Source organism: Haliaeetus albicilla, chromosome 9, assembly GCF_947461875.1.
Source record: "Haliaeetus albicilla chromosome 9, bHalAlb1.1, whole genome shotgun sequence".
Lineage (NCBI taxonomy): Eukaryota > Metazoa > Chordata > Aves > Accipitriformes > Accipitridae > Haliaeetus > Haliaeetus albicilla.
Window position 1 is genome coordinate 26,292,572 of NC_091491.1, and position 27,765 is coordinate 26,320,336.

General features: G+C 36.9%; 1 protein-coding gene and 1 long non-coding RNA gene across 12 annotated transcripts; one reads left to right on the plus strand and one right to left on the minus strand.

The window, feature by feature from the left end:
• Positions 1-688: 688 nt before the first annotated feature.
• Positions 689-14,731, minus strand: LOC138686853 (uncharacterized). Its single transcript, XR_011326175.1, has 3 exons — positions 13,893-14,731; positions 3,128-3,303; positions 689-2,189 (listed from the first exon to the last, which is right to left on the minus strand). It is a non-coding gene; the product is annotated as an uncharacterized lncRNA (long non-coding RNA).
• On the plus strand, positions 1,128-27,765 carry ZBTB38 (zinc finger and BTB domain containing 38). 11 transcript variants are annotated; one of them, XM_069792200.1, is made up of 6 exons: positions 1,128-1,163; positions 1,631-1,766; positions 2,605-2,670; positions 3,342-3,571; positions 8,070-8,179; positions 21,817-27,765. In XM_069792200.1, exon 6 carries the CDS (start codon positions 21,817-21,819, stop codon positions 25,393-25,395), a length of 3,579 nt encoding a protein of 1,192 aa, XP_069648301.1. In that variant the 5' UTR covers positions 1,128-1,163; positions 1,631-1,766; positions 2,605-2,670; positions 3,342-3,571; positions 8,070-8,179; the 3' UTR covers positions 25,396-27,765. The 11 variants fall into 11 exon arrangements, with proteins under 11 accessions (XP_069648301.1, XP_069648305.1, XP_069648308.1 ...); XM_069792204.1 differs by lacking the exon at positions 3,342-3,571; XM_069792201.1 differs by lacking the exons at positions 1,128-1,163; positions 1,631-1,766 and having other exon boundaries at positions 2,117-2,670.

Genomic DNA, 27,765 nt, shown 5'->3' on the forward strand with positions numbered 1-27,765 from the left:
AGAATGCTAACCTCAAGAATGCAGGAATGGATGTATTTGTTGTGAGACTCCGCTGAAATCTGTCTTTTGCTAAAAATCATTGACTTTAAACAAACCTATCAATTGGTTCTGAAATTGTAGTATTGTACTTTCTCATAAACCTAACAGACTTCTATATAAGGCCCAAATCTTCCCTTCTTGAAATCTATAGGAGTTTTGCCATAGTTTTAAACAGGGCATGACTAGCTTGATAGTATATATTTGACTAAGAGATGAACATTAAAAAAACCTCAAAATTAATCCATATTTAACATTCTTAATTTAAAGTTGATATATGGTGGCACGTATATAATCAGACAGCTCTTAGTTTAAAAAGCTCAAAACAAACAACAAAAAAATCCAAATAAAGGGTTGCTAAAATCCTAACCCATTTTGTAATCATGTATTGGAATAGCAGTTGTTTTTGCTGGTCTGGTCTGCCTTTCTGCTGGCTGGGTTCCCTTTCTGTGTGACAGATGTGCTATTTATGGAAGTGGATTCTGAATATTTTAAAGCACTGACTGTTAGGATCATCTCATTCCCAGCCTTTAAAATGAAAGAGAACAAGATGCCAAATAACTTCCCAAAGAAAAACCTCCAAATTAAGTAGATAACTATTTAATAATTAAAAAAGAAGAGGAAAAAAAGCAAAATCATATTGTCTATTTTTTACAAGAAGTGAATATGTACATACTGCAGTCTAGTTGTTGCTGTGCAACGCTTTCTGATTTAATACAATACTTGGTATTACCTTTCATTTTTAAAAACAGGTGCTCTTTTAGAAAAAAAAATCATAGGGTACACAGGTTCCTAGAGAAAGAATATGTGGCTGAAAATTTGGCTACTTTCTTTCTCAGCTATATTGGCAGGTCAAATGAAAGATCGTGCTTCTCTGTACAAATCTGGCCTCACAAGGATCTATTTATTTCAGCAGTTGGCCAGAAACCATTTATATTCACTTATAGATATGGTAAATAGTATTTACCTAAAGAAATCTTACAGTGAAATATTTTCAGAGCTAACACGTTAATCTTCACAGTTCTGGTCGTGTGTTGGGTATCAGCTTGCAGTATTTGCAGGCGGAGAAGTAGGAAGCTGTAAAAAGTCACTGCAATGGTGTGTGTGGGATTCTGCTCTCTAAACAGGTAGATCTTACAGTTTTACCTCACCTGATGGTTTATCCTTCTGGGAAGCTAATTCAGGTTATAGTAAAGTGTGGCATGGTTCTCTCATTCTCCCTTTGGAGACACAGTGACAATGAAAATAAAACCCGTTTTGCTCATTACGCATTTTAAAAAACCCTCAGATTAGGAGTTTTTAATGCTTTTTGTTTTCTCTGTATATTTTGCATTAAATATGCAAAATATTTTATTGTATTTTGAAGTTTTCCAGAAAATAAGCCTTTTTTAACATTTATAAAAACCTAATTCCCACAATTAGTCTTGCAGTCTCTGCAGAGGGTGATACCAATTTAACGTATGCGGCTGAACAGTGTGCATGCTATTAATCTCGGAAGGTAACAGAAAGATGTTAAGTAGGTGATGGGAAATTTTAAATTATAATTATTTTTGCAGCTGTGGTTTAATATTTCAAAATTATTTTTTTCTTAAAGACGACAGCACTTTAGTATCTGCATTGACCTCCATGATGTCAGAATGTCATTGTGCAACCGTAGCTAAGAAAAGCCTCCGAGAAAAAAAAAACAAAGGAGCTTTGCATCTTCCAATAACATGAGATGTGCATGTACAGTACGTAGCATTTTGGAATTCATACTGTGGTAGTGAGTTGTTGCTTTCAGTTTGATTAGACAATCATTGTTTCGTTTTCCTTGCTTTGACAGTGAGTATGCTTGTACGCTGCTTAAGTCTTCTTAGTGCTATCTAGGTCAGTATACTTAGGATAGCTTTTATGTTTTGTAAGTCTGACAGATATCGTGCCTGACAGAGATCAGCACCAAATTTTCTTTTATTTATTATATCTGAGGATAGAAAAATATTTTATAATGAATCAGAATTGTATACCACATAGCACCTACTGTTTCTGCATTGCAGATATATTTAGCTCTAACACTGCTTGTGGTTAACAGGGTGTAGCGTAGACACAGACAGCTGATCATGCAGTCAGACCCTGTGCTCGTGTGGTTTGTCAATACTGCTCAGGATTTTGATGGACTGTAAAAGAGAGAAAACAGAAAGGAAAGAAAAAGAACTGTTTTATCTGTATGAACATTAGACCTTTAGTTATGCTATTTTTTCTATCATTGTCTTTTTATTTTATTTTTTAATTCTGAGACTTAAAAATTAGAAAGCACAGCAAATGCCTCCAGGATTTAGTATGTGCGACGTGAAATCTTTCTGCATCAAGAGGATGTTATGTAGTCAATCCAGCGTTTCTCCAATAAGCAAGAAGATTGTTTTGTTTTCCTCGGCAGGCGGACTCAGCCATTGCACAGGCAGATTTTGATAAGAGTTTGAAAAGCCTACTACTGTATCATTGTAGAATTTGGAGTTTGCTAACAGTGTTAGTGACTGGAGCTCATCTTGCATCACCAGTTGATGACAATTTTCTTTGTTCCCTCCCACCCAGTTGAACCAAGACTCTGTAGCTGATACGCAATGTCACTTACAACATTAATCAGATACTGCATTTAAGGTGAGCTGTCCCTTGCCTCCTCCCTTACCAGAGCTGTGCTGCAGTATGTATCTTACTCCTGCAAGCCTAAAATGGCAGGCAGGATTAACGTTGCTTGTGCTGTGTGCATGCTGTGTATTGAATTCATTATACTGTGCCTAGTATCTCAAATGTGAGTATGTAAATGGTCTGTATGCCATGTCATGCAGTAGTGAAGACTGGTTTGTGCTGCATTACAGGCTTAGATATTTGAGCATCACCTTAAGAATTCTTTTTTCATTTGCAATGTGGTGAGCTGTTAGCTTGTCATCACATTCAAACTACATTATTAGCCCTTGGAAAGGAAAAAAAAAAAAAAAAAGCAAACTGTGCTTCCAGATGGTGTCACCCTTTTTCTTCTTGCATTTACTGTAGTTTAAATAATGTATATTGTATTGTTAATTAATGTGAATATCGAATTAAAGCACTTGAAACTTACATATTTATTATGCAGGTAGGAGGCACGTCAAATCTATTTTTAACTCTTACGCAGTCCACGTTGTGCAATGGGCTTTGGTTGTCGAGTTTATATTTTCAGCTGTGATATCAATAGGCTGATTTTCAGTAAATGTGACAAGTGGCCTTTGCAGTGGTCAGCTTCAAGCTTTGAACCCTCTGAGGAGGAGAAAAAAAAAACCAACCTTGTGTTGCAGTTTCGGAAAACCTTGGATGAGGACATTTTTTTTTTCCCCACTCCTGCTTTCCCTATTGATAAACTCGGTTCTCCTGATCACGGTCTATTCAAGCTGCTTCCCATCTGATCTTTGACAACTGCTTCTAAAAAATTATCAAGAAGACCAAGAATAGAACTTATCTTCATCGCTTTACATAAAAATGGCTGGGTGCATTGCCATGCTAACACTGCACTAAGTGGTACACGCAGGTAGGTTGAGATTTGCATGTTTTACTGATTTCTTGGTCAGTGTTGCAAGAACATGAAATGGGCTTTGGAATGTAGCTTTCAGTTAAAAAAATGTATTAAACTGTTAATGAAAACAACCTAATATTAAATTGTTGGCTTCACATATTGGCATGACAATTGTTCTTATATGTTTTTAAAAAATCTATTGTGAAAGTAGAGCAATCATGTCTGTTAAAATAATCATATGTACTAAGGGCGTGGCAACGCTTATGCAACAAAAGAATTTTTGAAAACCCTATTGATTCAATTACATTTTAAAGCTGACTACAAGCATTACTAAGCTTACAGTTAAAATGCAAAAATAAAAATTGAGGTAGATAAGAAAAATGAAAAATATTTAAATTCTGTCGTAAGCGGTTTTGTGTTTTGTGCGAAATCTTAAATAAAGATTAATATGCTTTAATGCTTATATTTTCAGTATTAGCTACAAACATAAACCTGCAGTATTTCTTTTTATTTTAAGGTAGAAGGACTTTAAAGAGAGAGAATGATGTAGATGGCCCTGTCAGCTTAAACTGACTATCAGTTCACTGAAGTGTGTTTTACTTCACACAAAAAGGTTATGAAATAAAAAGTTAACAGCCTTAGGTACAAAAACCTGAATTTGAGCATTACAAATAAAAGGAATTACGAGTATTGTATTACTTACACTAACTTTTCTAATATATTTGTTTCAGATTAATACTGGGCCAGAACCAGTTTCCTTGGCAACCAAATCCTTTTAAAAGGTGCAATAGTAGAGATGTAGAAAGATGTTACTCTCTTTAATAGCAATATCACAATGCAAATGGAAATTTTGCAGTTGTTTCCTTTCACTTCTAAATGAGAATCTGATCTCATTTTATGTTTCCATGCGGCTATCATTTCTTAAACGATGCCATGTTTATAAAGCTGTACACAACAAAAAACTGTTCTATTCCTGTTTTGCATTGGTTGTTTCCAGAAACGTACCCCAGTTTCTTTTTTTTAATATAGCCTAGTCTTGCATGTAGGTCAAGGTTTGTACTGTGTGTATATAAAGTGATAGTTTCATTATCACAAGTATAAAAGTATCACTGAAATACTTAGCAGCTGAGAAATGTAGAGAATCAGAAGTATGTTTAAATCTTCTTTCACCTTTGCTGAATTCAGCCACAGTAATGCTAATAAACCTATCTTTAAATAGTGGACCCACTCTGAAGTTCAGGTAAAGAGCTGTGTTTAAGCATACTGGAAAAGATCTTCTGTCGGATCTTAAACAAGTCTTTATAGAGTAAGCTCATTTGTGGTCTGCGGTAATTTGCAGACCTTAGAGATTTTGCAAAATTTAAGTTTTACAATTCCTTACTTCTATTTTTAGCTACTATTTTTAACAGTATCAGTAAAGTTAAATCTTACATGTACCACAGGTAACTGCTTATATAGAATCACGTTACTAAATGTCTCTACTGAGCTTGTAACATAGTGTATCTCCTTGTGAATCTCCTTTGTACATGACTTGAGAAATTCTCACTACTGCAATGAGACTTTTTGCAGCAGGGTAGCCATTTTCCTTTCATGTCCTTGACTTTAAAATGACTAAGTATATTTTGTGTGGATGAGGACCGAGCACTGAAAATTAATGCAGAGGAGGTATTTAGAAGCACAGCCAATTATCAATAATAGCTCTGACAGTGTCAGTAATATCAAACTAATTCTCATATATTTCTAAATATATCAGTTCAGTGCATTCCAAATAAACAGAGTATAACTGTTCAAGAATATGGCTTGTCATCTGTCTTGATAGGCCAATGCTTAATAATGATAATAAAACCATTTGATTCATAATTATGAGATTAGTTTGACGCAGTGCAATATTCCCCCGTTCCACCTAAAGAAGCAGAACTGAAAACGTAATAAACAGCATCTCTCAAGTGACATATTAAAGTTTGCATTTTTTTGTAATTTGATTTATCTCCAGTAGCTTGCTTCTGCTGATTATTTTCCTGTCTGAAATGTTAATATAGAGTGCACCATTACATGTAGTTAACAAAATTGCATTTCTTTGTTTATTTCTTGTGTGGTTGTTTTTAAAGGAAGTTGCTGAGCAAATGCTATGTAGAAGCAATCTATTTATTGCTGCTGATATTTATCTTTAGAAAAGATGGGGCACTTAGCCATAAACTGGTTTTATTATGTCTTTGTGTTTGAACATACCCACTCAAGGCATTTAAAAAAAGTGTAGCTCTGTTACATGAGCATGCGTCGCTATGATTGTTTTAAATCCATTTACAAATTTGCTCTTTTGTTAGGGGGTGCAAGTCCTCTTGTAATTAATATGACTGAACTCAAGTGCTTTCATGAGTCTGGAAAAACTCACTGGCAGCCTGTGTACAGTAATTTCTTCTAGCTAAAGAAACTGATTTATCTATTAAGGAGTCATCTAGTAATTAGCAAGCTGTTTCCAGTTTGACTATTATACATGGTTTGCTGTATGTATTTTAATGGTAGTTACATCTAGGTAATGCAGAGCGTCAGAATGTTATAGCCAGAGGTGCCATAAGAAATCTTGTGTAAACTTCATCCATTTTATTCTCTTTGGCTGAGAGGGCTAACCAGGGCACGTAGGAGCAGGTGCAGTTTTTCACACCTCCAGCACAGCCTGCAAATGTTATTGTTAGGGGGGCTTGGGTTTTTTTTTCCAGTTTTATCATAGAAGTCTAACTGTTGATACTGAATCCTCCCTTTATAATTGAAACGTGTTCTTTTATCCATGCAAATTCCATTTCTGCCTAACAGAAAATCTATACAAAGCACGAGTAAAAAGGAATTAAAACTAAAAATCATTCACTCAGACACTATTCTACCTGCTTTTCAATGACCTTTCTGATTAAGGTTACTTCTGCCTCTAAACTTCATTTTGATTTGAAACTGTAGGTCTCTCAGTGTGAAACTATCTGTGTTCAGATAATATTTGTCAGACTGTTAGACTGGTAGTAAAGAACAGGTACGAATTAACCCTTTTGGGGCATCTAGTGTCTGTTGTAATGTATCATGTGAATTGCTTTATTATGTTTTTAAAGGGCTTTATTATGTATAATATTACATTTGAATTCTACTATTATCAAATTTGGGAATTCTTTAGCTTTGATAAGATCTTTCACTGCTGGATTCCTCCAAATATGATGTTTAAGCTTCCCATTCACCATAATATTTCACGTCATTTGTGAATATGACTTTATTGGTATCTGAAGTAATAAAAATGGCTTAATGCAATTTTCTTTCATTCTGGCCTTTGTTATGGGCAGATGTGAGCTATAGAATACTTATTCAAATCAAGATGTACTAAAAATATACTCAGTTAAACCAACGAAAAAAATTAGCTCACCTTCTTACCTTTTAAAGCCAGAGTAACGGATCCTGTATTTCCTGTACAATGTTCTTTATAAAAGTATATGGTATATTTGCAAATGGAAGATGGATCTATGTATTCTTAATTGCTGCTATATAAATGCCTATCAGATGACTCATAAGGCTTTATCTGTAAGATTTTGCAGTTGCTCTATGGAACAATTTAATTTTGTTTAGTAGCTTTGAAACAAAGCCCTGTTCTGAATAATTTTTACACTATTACATGATAACCTTATTAGGACGTTTGATACATAATAACATAAAATCAGGATGCTTCACAACGATGAATAATCTTGTAAGCAGAGAGATACAGGAAGTGTATTCTAGAGAACAAGAGTTGCCTAGAAATGTCATTATCACAGATACTGTGATGACATCTGTGACAGAAGAGACCAAAAGAAAAGTGGCAGAATGGAAAAAGGAGGAAAAAAAAGGCCTTTTGAAAGACTGCAAAAAAACAGGGAGGCATTTAAGATAAAGGATAACTTGTAATTGGTTTCAGCAGTTTATGTGGAGTCAAGGGATTTAGCTAGTAATGATGATTGTTTCTTCCTGTACCATGATTTCTTTTATAAACTGGCAAACTATGAAGCTAATCTTAAAATACACTTGTTTTCTGCTGACGTTACCTTGTGAAACTCAGGAGCAGACTAACTGAGGAAGCTGTGAAGCCTCCATTATTTGATGTCTTATTCAGTAAATGTGTGAGGAATAATTTGGATATAGTTGAGACGGGGGAAAGGAAATAGAGCCAAGGATTGGTTTTAGTCTAATTTTTCCAGTGATCCCAATGAAAAATTATTTCAAACTTGATAATGTCCTTACATTTCTGTCTAGAACACATCATGAAACATTATGTCCAGTTTGCACTATACAGGTTAAACCATAATAAAACAATGCAGTTAGAAGCATTATTCACAATAGTTTGGTTAACGGTACTGTTTTATTGCTGGTATGTTGTAAGCCTCCCAGGTGTAGATATGGAGTCCTACAGCACTCCAGGGAAAATTTTGATGAATTACGCAATGTATCTGGAAATTAGTACTTGTCTAATAATTTAGTCATTAAATTTGGATTTTCCCCTTTGCAGGCTGATACACAGTAGCCACAGAGTTCACAAAATTAATGAGATGGTTTTGCCAAAAATACCTGTCGATACCACTTTTAAAAGACTCTAGCAGAAGAACAACCTGATTTTAGGTGGGTAAGTTTATGGGGTGATTATAGCAAGCTGAAATCTCTTTAAAACTCACATAGAAATAGTGCTAAAATATTTAACACTTTAAAACCACTGCATTACATGATTTTTTTTTTTCAGTTAAAGTTCTACCTTTTTTACAATCATTTAAGAGTTGTTCTCACTATGGTACCACACTGGTCTATTCTCATGTCAGTATTCTTGGATTTTTCCAGCTCCCGCTGGATTTTTATTGCCATAGAGGTTGGACAAACAAAATCAGGCAGAACAGATCTTTGAAACAGGTTGTTATAGCCTCCAGTGATCTGTACAGACCAAACATATTGGCAGGCAAGCAAACTTCACGAGCTTGCCAGAATGTTAACTCTGGATCCCAGTCACTAGTGTTCATTACAAATCTGTGCCATACAATAAAGGTAGAGGAACTCTCTTAGTGCCAATGCCCATTTCTAATATTGTTGTTTTGGTAAAGTTGTATATAGTTCGTCTAATCTCTACCTTTATACATGACTCTAATCAGAGGTAGTAGAAAACCTCTTGAATTATGAGCTGCAAAGAGCACTTTGTAAACTGAAGTATAGTATTGTGATAAATAATCAGGATATTTCAAAATAAGAGTCACATTTTGCATGGCTTTTTCAAATATTAGCATTTTCCTTTCTTCTTACTGTGAATATGCAATAATCATCTTGGTTAAAATAAGTATGTTCGGCATCTGTGCTTTAGAGTTGAGATACGTATGTATTGAATGAAAGACTCGGTGAAATCCTGATTAATTCATTAAGTTTGAACGTGGTTCTTTGTATCACAGAGTATAATTTGTGTTATAGGAAGGCAGTAGTTTCATTGATTTCAGTGGCACTGTTTGCACAAATTTCTGTAGGAAACATTTTTTTGCATCATAGTCATTAATGCTGTGATATCTCTATCTAGAAATAAGTAATTAAGGCTACCAGGCAGAATGTTAGATAAGGAAACAAATTAAAAAAAAACAAAAACAAAACCCCTCTTCAATTGCCAGAATATCTCAAAATGTTTTCTGTATTTAAGTTTACTTTTAATACACAATGTTGTATGACATAGAAGATGGTAATGGATTTTCAGAGACAATAAGATGGCATTGGTGGTTTAAACTAATCAGCGAAACATTACAATTAAATAAATTCAGGTTACCTGGACTTACAGAATTAATGGGCTACAAAATCTAAGTTGTACCTATTTTCAGTAAATTGTCATAGCACGCTTGCTCAGTATATTTTAGGTAGAATACTGGGCCATAACCTGTTTCCTTGGCAACCACATACGAATAAAAGGTACATTAGCAAAGCTGCAGATGTGTGTCAGTGAATGCTTATTAAGTAGCCTAATGCATTTACATACCATGTGCTCACAATAATGCATGCATCTTGAAAATCACCATATAAAAAGATTTCTGGGCATGGCCCAATGTGGATTCTTAATATTCAAAGGTTTTAACCTAAAAACCTCATGTTTTCAATGGAAATATCTCTTGTGATTTTTTTTTCTTTTCATTGCGCTTTAAATTGCACTTGCGATAAGTGGACAAAATTGGCATGGTAGGCTTGGTCTGCAAATTGAAACCTTTCTCCAAGATTCTGAATACTTATAGCACTGCTTTAAGACAACAAAATATGGATTGAAATTAAGGTTCACGGTATCTTTCATAAATGCTTAGGCATTCTAAATTTGAAACTTGTACCAGCATTCAGGAGCAAGTACGACTATACTGTTTTACACAGTGACGAACTAAAGCCACTAAATAAAAATGAAACTGGTGTTGCTTGCAGCACTCTCATTCTATCCAACGTATTCAGGCAATGAGATATGACCATGTGTTGTCTTGTAATAGTTAACAACAGAAAAAGGGGCAGGGGGGAAGAAAAAGCTGTAGAAGAATGAAAATGGCAGTTGTTCATGGATTTTCAGAATAAGATGTGGATGTAGCGTTTAGGCAGTATTCACACTTTCTGTGCAAGTGTTTGTATAGTATGATTTTGTCTTATATTCCTGTATTTAAAAGAAGCTCAGATATATAAGATCAGTTTTAACAAATTTGTTTACCGACTTCAGCAAGTTTATGTAGAAGTTATTTTTGGCCTGCCTTCTTAAAGTATTCACTTGTATATAAAATGAAAAGCGTATACAACCCTTCAGGTTAACTATGCTATCCTAAGATGATATATCTTTAAGAAATAAGTCTAAAATGCTAGTAATTAAAAAGACAGGAAAAAACGGGAATCTGCAAATCCTGAGCTTAAATTCAGTTGGTGTAATCTGAGAAGCTGTTTATGTGATGAGTAGCCTAATTAAAACCCCCTTGAATCAATGAAAAGGTTCCCATTGACTTTTTTGGAGTGTGCAATAAGAGAGAAGGCTTCATACGTAACAATGAGATTTAGCAAATAAAGATTATCCTGACAATGTTAAACATTTCCATAACTCTCAACAGTCAAGTGTACCAGAATCTAGTATTAATTCCAGATAGTTTGAACACTATGACATTAATCTTTTCATGATCCTGAACCGTAAACAATGTTGTTACATACCATCACATGCTATAATACTACTAATTTGGGAAATTATTAGGGAGATGCAAGTCAACTGTTTTTTTTCTTTTTATTATTTGTTGCTTCCCATCTGAGCTGAGCTCACTGTCAGGCCAGGATTTGTGCCTGGGGTAATTCACGTTGGTGGCAGAGCATGCAGCACAAACCAGAGGTGGAGCCATCAAGATTTTCTTCTTACTGCCAGCTGCTACCAGCTTTTGCTACAGTCCTTCTCCATTGCACGAGCAGAGGCCCTGCTATAGCTTTAGGTTGGAAACGTCCAGCAGGATGGAAGAGGAGGAATAGGGCTTGGGCTGGGCCACTTAGGTCAGCACAAAATGGAGCATAAGAATATTTAAGAGCATACAGCCAAAGTTATTGTGTGTCCAATAAGTTGTCATAATGAATGGCCACACTGAAATGATGAGTCAGAGTAATAGCTATCACTTGTGCATTGCTTTTGACATGCTAAAGTTTACCAATACAACAGCAAACACAAAAACATATTTTGCAATATTTTAAGAATATTGGAGATCAGTGGTGGCCAGTTACAGCTTGAAGACCAATTCTAGCTTTCAAAATGGCTGTGTCCAGCCATCTAGCAGAATACTTAAATCAGGTGTTTCCAGGGGAAGGGATTTAGCCCTATTTTCAGTCTAGCATGATTGCTGCATCGGCTGTAGTAAAGGGCAAGAATGGCTGCATTGGCCTGGCCCCCAGCACACCTGACTGAGAATAACAGTGGCCTCTGAGCATGCAGCTTGGCTGCTGCTCTTGTGGATGTTGGTTCAGATATTCAAAGGATGATTCCTCTGAAAATTGGAAAATGAGTAGCGGGGTTCAACTACTTTTACTTTTTCTTTCTGATAACTGCATGGGCAACAGAACACCACATAGTAATTCTCCAAAATGAACAAAATTTAAATGTTTAATTTGCTACTTTTGTTTAAAGGTATTCAAATACATAAATTACTACATGTGACAACAGTCAACAACAGAAAAATGTCTGGTTTTGTTACTCTGTCTGTAAACATAGCTTCATTATTTTAATTGATCTGTGCTAGCTAAGGACTGTGATATGTCCCAGAAGTGTAGGAGGCTAGAAAGTGGCCTGTCAGCAGCATATAAAAAATGAAAGACTTAAACGGAAAATAATACTGAGATTGTTCAGAGATAGCAAGATCTAAAGTCAGCTGATTCTTAATAGCAGTACAACATAAGCTTTTATATTCTGTGCAAAAGAAGAATTTGGATTTATGTCCATTATTGCTGTTGCTTCATTTTCCTATTTAGACTGGCAGAACGACAAAGATATAGTTATACCTTTAAGAATTGCTTTTATGTGTTCTGTTTAGTGTTAATGGGACTCAGATTAGACCGTGCCTAAATTGCAAGAAAGCAACATAGCTTGGAGAAAGACTTTCTTTGGTGCACATGCACAGCTCACACAGTTTGTGAGCCAAATGAGTTCTGCCAGGCTCCTCTCTCAACCAGACTTGGAGGAGCAGGCAGCTGCTGTAGGTCTCCATAACTGTGCTCCTTCTGCCTTCCTCCCCCTGCACTTGATGCTTGAGAAGAGGAGAAGGGTTACACAAAGGAACTCTTTCCCTTGCTCATGTAACAGAAAGGGGAGTGAAGCCATCTTGAGCTGCTGGTTCCTTCTTGTGCCTCACTTCTGAGTGAAGTGTTGTCTGCCTGAGGGGTGCAGAGGAGCTGTTTTCCTCCTCAGCAGCATCACTAGCTGCTTTGACCTCAGCAGTGAGAGCAATGAAGAAGACAGTCCATCCAAGTGTTTCTTCTCATGGATAGGGTGGCCTGCTCTAGGCACTGAGAAGGAAACCAATCCTGTCACTCATGAGGAATTTGCAAGAGTTGGTAATGCTATATATGTTGTTTCCTGCTGCTGTTTAAGAACTGAAACTGCTTGACTAGAGAGGAACATTGGAACATTTTTTTCCTAGGCAGTCTGAAATACTCTTAAGGAAAGAATACCACGTGCCACAAGTTGCAGAAGTGAGATTATCAGACTTCAGAAAAGCATCCAAACACCACCACATCAGTAACCTTGGAACTGTTTTATACATTTTAAAGAAGTAAAAGTTTGCTGACAATTTTCTCTGTGCCTTGCAATTTTACCATATAAGAAATAATCCACTGCTAAACTACCTGGAGTTCTATTTAACAAGAACATAATATTTATGTGATGTTATATGCAATCATTTATATATTGAATGGGAATTGGTATGCATACACTAGCAAGATTGCTGGTTTTAAACTATATGATTTGTATTGTGGCTTAGCCCCTGAAATCAGGGCTGCAGATGCAGATAAATCTTAGTCTGACTTCTCACAGATTATCAATGCAGTCTGTTCACATAGGTTCCACTGCAGCACCAGTTCCACCATTATCTTTGCATGCAATTGGTTTTACGTGAAATATTATAATGAGAATGTAAAATCCTGGGTGCAGCCAAGATGGCCTTATAAAAATTTCTTACTCTGAAGAATAATTTTAATACATAAGGTGATGGGACTAAGAATTCCAAGTAGCACAAATTATATATATATATATGGAAATTAGTATTTTCAATTACAGTACTAGTCATAAAAAAGGTGATTCTTTTTTTAGTGGATGAGCTGAAGTTGCCTTAAGAAAATACCCTATCAATTAAAAAAAAAGAAAAAAAAGAGAAAAATTAGTCGGTTTTCTCCTAACCTGTTATATATACTGCCAGAGCATCAAATGATCAAGTACAAATAAACTAATGTCTCTAAGTTGGGGGTATCTGCTATACAAATGATGGCTATGCATCTGATTTTCAAAACAGTTTAAAATAATCAATTTTAATTAAGATTTAGGGGGAATTCATAACCTAATCTTCCTTAAATCTGTTTCATGTAATCTAAAAAGATGTTTGTATTTATTGTTGTTCAGTAATGCATTTCTTTCTTTTAAAGGATTACAACAGGTTTAATTTAATCCATATTATTGTATTTTTACTGACAACATATCTGTCACAAGTGCCTCTTATGGCACTTGTGTCAGAAATCTTCATTAATACATATTAATATGTATATATGCACCTAAAATGATAATAAACAATAGTAAATAAGCAATAGACAAAGTCCAAGATTAAAAGTAACCTACCTGTGAGTATGAAACTTTGCTTCCCAGTTATGTAGGTTGGAATAAAAAAAAGAAGATTGTGAAAACTTTGGGACACACTTTGCTTTTGCAATCAATACTGCTGTGTTCTTCAACTATTGTGCCACCTTCCATAGCTGTTGGCAAACAGCTACTGATAAGAACAGCTCAGTTTGTCATAAGATGAAAGAAACCATTTTTTGGTAGCAGAGAGTCCTAAGCTAAAAAGATACTCATTGCTTCAGTAGGTGAACTTATTTATAAGAATTTCAGTGATTCAGAAGCAGTAATTAAGCTCTCCACAGAGATGTTCAGGATTTCAGAAACGATCTTTTAATGTGGATTGTGTAAAATAGTGAAAGAAGGGGGATGTATAGATCAGTCACTGAAATTATGACAATTTCCTGATAAGAACAAATTTCTTTCCGTATCTTTTAAACAACCAGGAAAGCATATGATAGTTCCAAGACAGAATGCTGGAAAAAAAGACCTCCCCTCCTTATAATAGGTTGTGTATCTTATGTTGATATTAAATAGTTTCCTCTGATGATAATCAGCATTTATCACGAAGGGGCTCTAGCAAAGCTCTAACTTCCAGGCCCCTTAAGGGCGACAATGATGAAATAGTTCCTGCTTCTGGATTTTTTTTTTGGTCTAAAATGAATCAGTTCCTACTATTCAGTGCTTCTAATGCATAGGCTTAAGATTTGAAAACAAAATAACTGTCCAGTAAAACCTCATACACAATAGCTTGTAAAAAGTAAACACAGGTCAGCCTTGGGCAAAACTAGTATTTTCAAGCAAGCTTTAAGACAAAAGCAAATTGTCCATTTTTCTAACAGTATTTTCCACCTGTCTCAAAGTCCAGTTTTTCTCTAAGCTTCTTGATTCCAAGAACTGGGAAAACAGGTTTTGCTGACTGTTTAAAGGGAGAGGCAGAGAGAGAGAGAACATATAGGAAGACTACCAAATATATTGGCGCATCTGGCTAAATGAAATCAAGCTACTTCCTTCTTTATCTAGGTAAGCATTTGTTAGTGCTTATGAAGCGCTAATAGTATTGTTGCACTTGTTTCCTGAGGCAATAATCATCTGAAGAAACCTAAATTAGAGAGTAAGACTACTGCTTAAAATAAACACGATACCGCGTGAGTTTCTATTTATGCTTATAAAAAGATAATTAATATAATCAGATAAGGAAAATAAGGTAAATGTGATTATATTTCAGTAACCAAATGAATTTACTTCAGACATTTTTTCAAGGGAGTATTTCATCTGTCCTTTTTAGCGGGTGGTTGCAGAAGTTATGCACAGAGCTGGGCGTACCTCCATACATGCTTTCTCTTTCTTCCTACGAGAAAGGCTCTGAAGGAGAGTAAGGCAATCAAAATCCTGCGTTAGGTTCAAGAGGAATTCTAAATGATGTGGACAAAACCGCATTGATGACCACGGAGCAAGGGGTCGGATACAGGGAACACTGGATTTCCTCATCTCTCTCAATTTACAGTCCTTGCGGATAAACAACTTGGCTGACACGCTAGATCTCCCAGCTGGCCGTGTTAATTAAGCACAAAGCATTTGCTGTAAAATAAACGCACGAGAAATAACGCAGCCGCTAGGAAACGAAGAAGGGAGGCCAGGGCGCTGCCATCAGCCCGTACTTCACAAACCACAGGCAAATCTGATTACCAGGGATTATCAGAGCAAAATGGCTGCTGCGCCGTCCTGCCGCCGTCAGCGGGCCGCGCGCGGCGGCAGGGCCGGCGGGCGCCGCGGGCCACGCGCCGCCAGGAAGATGGCACCTGTCACGTCACCGCGCACCCGGCGCACCGTCCCGCTGAGCTGCTGCCTTCGCCTTCCTCCCTGCTAGAGGAAACCTCACAGACATGGTTTTAACCGCCAGGTAGCTCAAAAACAGTGAGTCGTTCTGCATTCGAGCGCACAGTTGCGTAAGCGTTTCTGTTACTGCTGGGGAAAATCGCGCGCCAGGTTCACGCGCGTCTCCCCCTCGGCTGGAGATGCAGTCCAGCCCGGCGCGGTTACAGCCCGTGAACAGGAAGCGTCCTCGAGCTGCCTGCAGCGGAGGGGCTGCCAGAGGTTTGGGTGTCTCGAGAGGCTCCGCTCCGCTCCGCTCCGAGACGGACGGAGCTCGGCTGGCGTTAGCGTGCCGCCGCCGGGAGCTGGTGTTCGAGGCAGTTGGGGCAGGAGTCGGGGGCAGTCGCGTTTCAGCTCTGCAGCAGCCGTCGGCCTTGAACGTACTTGCGGAAGCCGGCGCTTCCCGCTCACGAGAAGAGGGGTCGGGGCTGTTAGCGCGCGCGTCCAGCTCCCCCCTGTGGGGGAAGGCTGCGCGCGAGCCCGCGGGGACCCCCCTCCCCCCCCCCCCCCCCCGCCCGGCGCCCTGAACTCGGGTGTCGGAACGGACGCGGACAAGGGGGTGAAGCCTTTCCATGCCTGAAGGAACCGGGCGTGCAGCGGGGAATGTTTGCTGGTTTCGCCTTATTTTTTTTTAATTACTTTTAGAGCCGGATCAGTTACGGAGTGCCCTGCCGCCGAGACGGGACTCGCTTTCGTTTTCAAAGCGAGAAACATCACTTCGTAAAAAGCGCAAGCCTGCGCTGAGCGCTGATAAGGGTGTAAAGGCCGTTCTCCATGTGATGAGAAACGATCGTAGAAAGTGCGAAGTAGGAAGTGAGAGAACGAGTTAGGGATGCTGCTCATAGGCAAGAATTACGGCTCTGAAGGAATGGTTCATCTGGTGGCTTCAGAGATCTGCTAATACTAACGTAATAGTCTTACGCTAAATTCCAACACCCCCCCTCCCCAGCTGTCTGAATTAAAAGTTAGAGGAAACCGTGTGAGGCCGAAAAAAATGATTTAAAGTCTATGATGCTTATGAGGCTATAACAAATAGAAAAGGTAAGTGTTCTGTATTAATAAGGAAGGATGCAAGCAGCGAGAGTCTAACAAAAAATATAAATGTACTTGTAGAAGTATCATGTAGCTGTGTAGACTGGAGCACTAAGCTACATGCCACTGCAAGCTATTAAACATAATTAGACATCATTAAAACTTCCCTGCATGCCTGAGGTTGTAAGGAGGCTGAAGGGACCCTGGTCAAGGCAGCCCTGCGTAGCCGTGCTGGTAGCCCAGATGGGACTGGTGAAGTGATTCCATAAAAAACTGAGCTACCATCATAAAAGCGATGGTTGGACAGTAGGTTTCCAGGTGGGCAAGGAGCAGGATAGAGCTGGGGGGGGGGGGGAGAATGTGGTGTGGGTGTACTTGGTTTTGTTTGGTTTTTGTTTTGTTTGTTTGTGATGCCTTAGCCCTACTTCTGCTCTAGAACAAAATAGTGCCCTTTAGGAGAGTTAGATACAGATGAATGTTCTTTCTCAGTTGGGGAAACAGGCTGGAAACAAAACAGAGGTAGCCTTCAAAGTACATTAATAGAGTGGAATGAAACTGAACATAAGAAAATTACGGAGTGAACGTGTTTCCATAGTGTCCATGTTGGTAAGTACCAGAAAATATTAGCATCTTTAAAATCCCAGTAGAAATGTGCAGAATAAGAAAACAGAGGGAGAACTGTTATTACAGTTTATCAACTGTCTTGCTGGTTTTTATTTTGCCCGGGTACTAGCAACCGGCCCTAATGTTTTTTTTGTTGATGCCACTAGTTTGTCTTTCAAATTTAGCTGACTGAAGTGGAATAAAAGTATCTCTTCTCATAGGTAATGGCATATACTTGCGTGACAGTGGATTTCAGAAGTTTAACGAAAGTTAAAAATAATATTCCTAGATTGCAGCAGTTCTCTTTGGTAGTAAAGAATTTTGTATTTGTTGTATTTGGTATTCATCAGCCAGTAAAACTTTTTTGTGATCTCTTTGTTTACGTCAAAGTAATATTAATATAAAAATTAACAGTAGCTTACTCCCTCTGCAGTGTCCATGTAGAGCTGGCTGCTCTAATATTTATAATTGGCAGTGTCATCTGTGAGGTGTAAGTAGTCAAATTTGTGTTTGGATGCATCAACCTCTGATCTTTCCATTAACTTTTAGTATTACTTATTTTCACTTATGACTGTTGTCCTGGAGTGGTATTCATTGATATCAGAAAAGGTAACTTTATTGGTTTAATCAACCTACTGACCATTACACTCCAGTTTCAGATTAATATTTAAATCTCATTTCTCAAAGTGATTCAACAACTTTTAATGACAGGTTAAGTCTGTACTCTTTTTGCAGAAAATCTGCAAATAGCAAGGTAACTCCCAATCAAAAAATCTGCTGTTCAGAAGCTAAAGTTATCTATAGGTGCACCAAAGACTATTAAGTTATACTATAGAGGTACTGTTCAGATTCCTGAGAAATTATTTATATCTGGATTGAGAGTAAAAAGTATCAAAATAACATACATATTTGTGTCAAAAAAAGGATGGCTTAGTAGGCCAAAGAGTTTTGTTGACCTTTAATAGGTCAAATGGTATTTACACGTTTTGGGCAACATTTATAAATAATACTAGAATTTCTTCCATAATTCTATAATAAAAATAATACATAATAATAGTAACATTCTAAATGGGACTTTCCAGTGTTTTAATTAAAAATATTTTATAATAATAATACACCTGGAAAGTTTGATCTCTGGGTATCTTGGTCTCAGTAGAGCTCCCTTGGAAACTGAAGAGCACATTTTCCTTTTGCAGTATGATCTGCAAATGGAACGTAAAATACTTCTAAAATATTCCATTTATGTGTGTGCTAAGTAGAGCATTCTGATTTTATAGCATTTCAGACACATTTTTCACAAATGCAAGAAGCAAGACAGGTAAAATAAAAGGCATTAGAGAATCATTACACACATGAATAAATGGACTATTTGGGGAATGCTTAGGTTGAGACAGAGAAGCAAAAAGTGTTGGCTCTGAAAATAAATTTGCTCTGGAATTTTTCTGTATAACTTTCCAATGAGATATATAGCAGCAGATGGTTTAGTATACAGCAAAAAAATTAAATATCCAAATAGCAAATGAGAGCTTATATTATCTTTACACAAGAAATCTAGTTTGGTGTTTTACTGAGCATACCAAAATATCCAGGACTACAAAAACTGGCAGTCTGGGTACATGCAAGTAGAAATTGAAAATATTAAATTTTTCTCCTTAGGAGGATAAATTTTGAAATAACTAGTTGAATAATAAGACTTCTACTAAAACCACTTGGGTTTGTAGGCCTTGCTTGTAAATGCTTCTTAGTATAGAAGTAGCAGTGTGATATATTTAGCAAACAGTATGTCAGATGAAGTGTCTTTGAACTAAAACCAGCTGTCTCCAATAAAGAAACAGAAAAAACACAGGCAAGTTCCTATGGGGCAGTTCACTGGGAGGTAAAGTTGACATCATTTATTTTCTATGCTCAGGAAATAACTCTATCAGTAGCTCCTGTTGTGAAATGTTTTTGACGTCTGACAGTTGGTTTCTAATACCACATCACATGAGCAAGTCAGATGTGATCTCAGACATTGTCAATGAGAAAAAAGAATCAATTATGGGATAGTGGCTGCTTGCTTGAAGAAAAGCGTTCTTGTCAGTATTCTTTCTGTAGAAGACTTGATATGCTATAAACTATCTACAATTATATATGGGTTTTCAGATACCAAACCAAAGCAGATAACCATACCTAACTACTGTGAATTTCAGGTTATCACTCCAAATGAATAAACATCTCTCATTTTAAGCCAAATAAGTGTAATAAATAAACATGTAAACTATGATTTTAAGATTTAAAGCCGCAAAACAATGCATCTATATTTATAGCTGCTGTGAGTGACCAGATAATCAAAATAATATGTCTACATTTCTATCACAGTTACACTGATGAATTCATTTCTTGACCTCCATGACATACATAAGCCATCAGAAGTATTTTTTGTGAATCACAATTTTGATATTTATTAATTACATGCATTGAAAATTCTTAGCCATTAAACTCTATTAGAAGTTTTGGCCATTTGCATAGATAATACCTTCCTGATAGAAACAGGGGCCATGCTACAAAGTACAAATTTTACTTCCAAGCTTCATGCATAATGTACCAAATTATGATCTTTTTCATAGGACATTGTGTTTGTCTTTACAGTAAGATTGTTAATGTTTTTTGTATAATTTAATTTGCAGTGAGGTAGTTGGCGGATTTGTGATAAAGTGTCCAAGGTGTAACTAGATTAGCTAGAGCAAGGGTGTATGTCCCATATTACTGACTTTGTGATAAAGACCCTGTTTTCAAGAAAGGCTTACTTCTGAATAGCTTGGGTGAGAGAGTCAGTGTGTTCTAAATGGCCATTGCTGTTTGCTTAGTGAATATGGGTCAAACCTTGATTTCACCATTTGGATCAAACCCATCTTAATAAATATATTGGCATTTTTAATGTAAACTATTCTAGGGTAAGGGGCATTTTAAATATTTTCAAACTTAATGTTTATGTTCGGAGCAGTAGATGGAATGTTTAGAAAGTACTCCTAACTTATTAGAGCACTACAGTGTGGTAGTATTTTAAGCTATCTTACAAAATATCTGTAGTTGGTCATTTTAAGGGGCATTTTGATTCCACAAGTTGAAAGAAAAGGGTCTTTAATAAATATGCAGATTTTTTTACTGTGGTGGTTGGTAAGTGCCAGTAGGACAACTATTTCTTCATGACTTGAAGTCAGAAATGGGCAGTGGTAGTTAAAAACACTACTCAGAGATGGAAAAAAAGGAACAAACCTCATTATATGGTACAGATCTGAATTTGAACAGAGCAAAAAAATAATCTGCTTAAGTCAGAGACTTTCTCCAGATACATACTGTCAAATTAATCCATTTTCTCAGTCTGTTTTTCATTCATAACTTGCATCTTTTACCTCAATTAAACAAACCAGTATATCCATACAGTAACAGTCTGGCTAATCTAAACACTTTTTGTCAGCATTAAGCCTCATTATTATAAATTGGCAGTTATTTAACAGTATTTACTATTGCAATTAAATCTCATTATTTGGTAGAAATTAAGAACACACCATCAAATTTTAAAGTATGAACGCTATGAATCTCATCTATAACTGAAGAAAAAACTCCATGCTATTACTCGTTTTACTCACTGAATTTATAAATTCAGTTACTTATAATTTTTCAGTCATTTTAAAGTGAACACTATTTAATAAAATTCAATCACTATTTAAAAAATAATACTCTGTTTACGTAAATAGTGTTATATGTACTCCACTATTGTTTACAAAATTGTGTTGCTTGTGCATTCATTTGTTTATAAAGCCTTATCCTGTAACTGAAACTTTTTTGTAGGGGATCTCTGATCCATGTTTTAAATGTCAGCTTAATAAGGGGATCACATGCAATTGTGTTGTTTGTCAGAGAATGACTTAACAGCCCCAGAAAACAAAGTCCTCAGTATCCACAGAACCACAGCAATTCAGCCTTCCCCATAATGTCTACCAAATGCCTCAACCGCATGCTGGGGGAATTACCTCAAGGGTTCAGTGAGTCATTCAGTGTGAACCTGAGCAGATGCACCCACTGGCACAATAGAAAGCTGGTGGCTGTGGTCCCCAGTGAAAGGCATGGGGTGGGCAACAGACCCATGCAGGGACGGAGAAGATTCTCTGCCTCCTGCTGAGGAGCTACTGGTGTTCCTGCATCCTTGATCTGTACATAGATTACCTTCAGTATTGTTGGCATGAGTGAACCTAAGATGACTTTGACCTGAAGTGCTATGACAAAATTTTACTCATTCTTAAAATTTAAAAGTTAATAAATTAAAAATATGTATAAAATAAATATAGAACTATAAGTTTGGTCTGTAACTGAAATGGATGAAAAATGCCTTCTGAATATATTTACATTTTTCTTTTTCTTTTTTTTTTTTCTGTAGATGACAATCATGTCCCATTCAAAGGATCTCAAGGATGACTTCCACAGTGACACTGTACTTTCCATTTTAAATGAACAGCGCATTCGGGGTATTTTATGTGATGTCACCATAATCGTGGAAGATACCAAATTTAAAGCCCATAGTAATGTCCTGGCAGCTTCAAGCCTTTACTTTAAAAACATTTTTTGGAGTCGTACTATCTGTATTTCAGGTCATGTACTGGAGTTAGATGATCTCAAAGCTGAAGTGTTTACAGAAATACTGAATTACATCTACAGTTCCACAGTGGTTGTTAAGAGGCAGGAGACTGTAACGGACCTTGCAGCTGCAGGGAAAAAACTGGGAATATCATTTCTAGAAGATCTTACGGATGTTAATTTTTCAAGTTCCCCCTGCCCCTATGGATACTGTATTAATGAAAAAGGGACTGTCAAAGAGGAAAAACATGAAAAGAGACATGAAGACTCTGCTGTGACAAATGGACCACGAATTACAAATGCATTCTCAATTTTTGAAACTGAAAACAGTTTGTTTTCTCCACTTGATTTGAGGGCAAGCTTTAAAAAGGTATCTGAGACAATACAAGCTCCCAGCATCAGCCTTGACAGAAGCGACGTTTGCAAAGATGCTGAGCCAGCCAGTACACTGGCTGAACACTCCTATGCAGTTTCTTCCGGGGGAGATACTTTTCAAGGAACACCTTTTCCTGAACAGGAAAGCAGTCCTTCATACAAGATGGGTGAAGACCACTATGAAAATCTCCAAGCCACACCACTCATTCAGCCAGGAAAACAAGCATGTAGTACTTCTAAGACAGCCTTTAAGCCCCAGGGTACTGGTTTGACTATAGCAAAAGTACCAGCCCCTGCAGTAACCACTACAGAAGCCCAACGTGAAGCAGTTACTGATCAGACAATTATTTCCTTTCCAAAACCTCAAAATAAAGCAGGAGATTTCCATTTATCCAGAGAAGAGGAAAACAATTCTGCTAATGTCTCTGGATCTGTGGCAACTGTTGTTCCACCTGTTTACAATTGTAACTGTTGTGCAAAATCATTCAATGACAGGGCATTACTCAGTACTCATCTTCAGCTCCATTCAGAGCATCAGGAAACTTTCATATGCAAATATTGCAGCAAGCAATTTGCAAATTTAAATATACTGGAAAGTCATGAACAAGTCTGCATGAGGTCAAGTAGCTTATCGGTTCACAATGGAAACGAACAAAATTTTGCAGATAACTATACTGCTACAGACGGAAGGAATGGAAGTTCATATGCAAACGCAGAGCCTCTATTGTCTGAAAACAGCATCACTGATTATTCTAATGCAAATTGTACTCTACCAGAAACAGATCATTTGGTTAAGGTTGTTGATGGGCAGATATTATATACTTGCATTGTTTGCAAGCGTAGTTATGTAACATTGTCTAGCCTTCGAAGACATGCAAATGTGCATTCATGGAGAAGAACATACCCTTGTCACTACTGCAATAAAGTATTTGCATTAGCTGAGTATCGCACCAGACATGAGATCTGGCACACTGGAGAAAGACGATATCAGTGCATTTTCTGTCTGGAGACTTTTATGACTTACTACATACTAAAAAATCATCAGAAGTCTTTCCATGCAATTGACCATCGTCTCTCAGTAAATAAAAAGACAGCCAATGGAGGCTTAAAACCAAGTATGTACCCATACAAACTTTATCGACTTTTACCTATGAAATGCAGGCGACTACCTTACAAGTCCTACCGAAATTCTTCATATGAAAACGTTCAAACAAGCAGCCAGGTTAATGAAACTGCTTCTACTAACTGTTTCATTCCGAGTTCTCTTAGCTCTGAGCTACCACCACTGAATTTTCAAAGTAATATAATAGCAAACAACAGAACTCTTGCCTTGGATACATCTTCATGTAATGATACAGCATCTTCCACAAATACTCAGAACTCTTCCTCTTGGGGAGTAGGTATCTTAAATTCTGACCTGCAAAGGGACTTTTTCACAGCTGAAAAAAGAGTTTCTACTGCTGCAAATGACTCTGGTTCTCAGGAGTGTGATTCCTCAGTTGTGTCTTTAACTAATGTGAATGAAAATTCAACCTCTGTCATCAGTTACAGCAGTTCTGCACCCTCTGTTATAATGCACAGTAGCAGAGTTTCATCAGTAATAATGCACAGTAAAACAGTCACTTCTGTAGAAAACAAGACGACAGAATCTTCAAATAATCTACCTACTCAGTCTGTAAGTGATGATTGTAAATATGGGTCAGATAATTATGGGAAGTGCATTACAAAATCAAAAACTATTAAGGAGAAAAAGAAGACACTGCTGTACAACAGAGCCGAAGCAACTGAGGATACGCAGCACGTCACAGGATCTGGAGGTTCGTGTAGCAAAACAACAAATACTGTCCAACAATCAAGTAAAACTGAAACGTATATTGCAAAGCCTGCCTTACCTGGAACATCTACTGACAGCAACGTTGCGCCTCTTTGTCAAATAACAGTAAAAATTGGTAATGAGGCTATTGTAAAAAGACATATATTGGGATCTAAGCTGTTTTGTAAAAGGGGCCGAAAATCTAAACATGAGTCCAAACAGGACAATCTAATGGAGGAACCAGAAGTGGAGAGAAAAGAAAGAAGCCCATCTAGGCTCTATAGCTCAGAATGCCTGGAGCTGACAGAAATGTGTGATGATGTAAGTGACCAGGACTCCAGTGATAAACCCTGGAGACCCTATTATAATTACAAACCAAAAAAGAAATCCAAACAGCTAAGAAAAATTAAAAAGACCAAATGGAGGAAAAAGCATGGAAGCAAGAATACCATTATGGAAAGCCACAACACATGCAGTCGAGAGTACGCACTCAGGAATGCTCCTGAGGAAAAAGCAATCAGTCAAGAAGAGAACACAGAAATGCCTAATCTTCATTGTGAGCTCTGTGAAAGAGATCAGTCTTCCACTGCAGAAATCCAAGAACATGTACACTGGCATGTAGCTACTTCAAAGCCTTACATTTGTGAATTTTGCCAAAAACAATTTCAAAGTCCATCCACTTTAAAAATGCATATGAGGTGTCACACTGGGGAGAAGCCCTACACCTGCAAAACCTGTGGTAAATGTTTCTCAGTTCTTGGAAATCTACAGAAACATGAACGTATTCACCTGGGTGTCAAAGAGTTTGTCTGCCAATACTGTAATAAGGCGTTCACTTTAAATGAAACACTCAAAATACATGAAAGAATTCATACTGGAGAAAAACGCTACCACTGTCAGTTCTGTTTTCAGAGCTTCTTGTATCTTTCTACCAAAAGGAACCATGAGCAAAGGCATATACGTGAGCATAATGGAAAAGGATATGCTTGCTTTCAGTGCCCCAAAATTTGCAAGACAGCAGCTGCTCTGGGAATGCACCAGAAGAAACATCTCTTCAAAAGTTCAGGTCCACAAGATAGAAAAGAACAGTTTTGCAATGAAAGCACTAAACTTTTGGAAAATCCACATTTCCTTGGCTCAGAAAGAAGTGAAGTAAAAAATATACAAAATATAACTCCAGACGTTATACTCTGAGTGACAGTTGTGTAAGAGAGAAGAAAAATCCAAACCCATATATTGGAGAAAATATAGATGCATTAAACGGGAAAACGTCTCCACTCAAATTAGTATCATTTACTAAGATCAAATTTCTTCATCTAAACATGTCAATATATGCAAAAGAAGGAAAAATAACACAGAAAAGAAAAAACTAGTATTTGCAATAACACAAACTTAATGTGAAAGACCCAAAATACTTTTGACACAATAGACTTCTGACAGAGAGAGAAAAAAAAAAAGACAAAAAAAAAAAAAAGACCAACCAAACCCCTTCTACTTAGCATTACAGGAAACTAGTCACTGAACTATTTTACAGTGCTGTTTTTAAGTCAGAATCATTCTAGCCGAAGTAAATATGTAGGTTCACAGTGTACTCTGTAGAAGGAATTTTTGCTGCAGAAACCATATATTGCATTTTATAACAAAAAGTAATGTGTTTATAAACAAAATAATTGTAATCTAGTGTATTCTAAAATGAAGGTGGGAAATGTTTCATGAACTTGGATACGCTGAAGTACAGTTGAGCTCTGGCGTGCTTTTCTGTAACTCAACATTTACAAAACATAATCAGGAGTTTAAACCTCTTTTTCTTTTCCATATTCAGTTTTGTAGTTACCATAATAACCATTAAGTCTGAGTGCTTGTGTGGAAAGTATTCCAGATTTATGATATCTCTGAGACATTTAATAAAGATTCAGTGGAACTCACAACAGCCAGTCTTCCAAACTGCATAAAGCCCAATGTCAATGGCCTAGTAGAGCTATTCAGGTACATTTGTCTAAAGAAGACTGTTCTCATGAAACAGCCTACCTTAAAGAAATCCTGTATATAGATGTCCACCTCCTGGTGGGTCTGCAACTCCTGTCTTTTAGAAGTATTCTTCTCAGCAGAAGAAGAGGAGATTTAGACAGAGTCTTCCTCCTCATCTTGGAGTAATGCCTGGACAACAAACAACAGAGCAACTCCCCGTAAATACTTTGATTTTGGGAGGAGTAGGTAAATACTTAGGTTCTTGCTTCCTCATGTATCCGTGAGGCAATCCCTATGTATAAACAGGGATGGGGCCAGTTTGTGGGGTTCCCTGTCATCCCCATGCCTTAAATGCAACAGCTAACCTTCATATGTCCCTCCTCAGTGATTCCCCTAACCGTGCCAGCATCTGGCCCCAGGGAAGCTTTGTCACAGTGTCCCTTGGCCCAGGACAGTGGGCCCATAGCAGAGACGTGCCTGGAATGGGTTGCTGGAGGAAGAATTGTTGGCCTTTCTGCCTCCCTCATCCTGCCACACCGAAGGGTTGCAGTGAACCTTACGGCTTCACAGTTTGCTAAGAACTGGGAGAATAGGCTTCTGAAAGACATCACCAAAATATTACAGTTAACATTATTTTGTGAAAATGTGATTAATTTTTTAAAAAGTCAAAGAGGATGTATGTCTACAAGTTGCATTTTATATGATAGGGCTGTCTTGTACTGTATCTGCATTTCCAATTAGTCATGTATGTTCATCTCTGTGATGTGTTAAGTCAGGACAAAGGTTAGTGATCCTCAACTTCATTCTGCGTGCAAATATGGTACACAGTCTGTTTACTTACTTCGTCTTCTTGAATATTTTAAAAGAAACTATAGCTTGGGTACAGTAAAACTACAATTGAAATGATAATACAGTATTGATTGAAGTAATAATATAGTCCACTTACTTATTCTATCATTGGTGAATGCTATGAACCCCTTGAGAAATTCTGGTTTCATAGCAGCTTTGGTTTCATTTAAATAAGGATAATAGAAGAATAAACACAGGAAAGTACGGTCATGTTTCAAAGAAAGTACACAAAGATATCTTCTAAGTGGACTTGTATGATGATAATTATAGACCAAAGCAAATAAGGTAGAATATTTATAAATATAAAGATAATTTTACAAATATTTTATATAACTGTATAGTTCATAAGAAAAATATTGATAGCTTGTGTTAGGTTTGGGGGGGTTTGTATATTTTGATAAAAACACAATGACTTTGTAACTCTGTATATTCTCTACAGTTTATAGCAAAGCAGTTTTAAGATGGCAATGTCATGTTTATAGTTCAAGTGTGGCACTTTTACTACAAGTAACACGTTGCAGTAATGAGTCAAGTATTAATGACCAAATTAGAATTAAAGTAAGTGTAAGAGAAGGTAAATACTATATGCTGTCAAAGACTGTAATTTGCTACATAATCACATCTGTATTTTTGTTTAGAAGAAAATATTAAATGCAGATGTTAAGGATTGATAAAGAGTCTAATTTTATTTTTAGAAAGAGTGATTATAACTCTGTTTTTGCTTAATTAAAATAACATCTTCCTATT

Excerpts from the sequence above, each read along its gene's own strand:
- ZBTB38 (XM_069792198.1), top strand. The coding sequence starts at position 17,346 with ATGAAACTGAACATAAGAAAATTACGGAGTGAACGTGTTTCCATAGTG. Across the intron at positions 17,403-21,816 it reads TTTCCATAGTGTCCATGTTG|ATGACAATCATGTCCCATTC; the intron begins GTAAGTACCAGA and ends TTTTTTCTGTAG.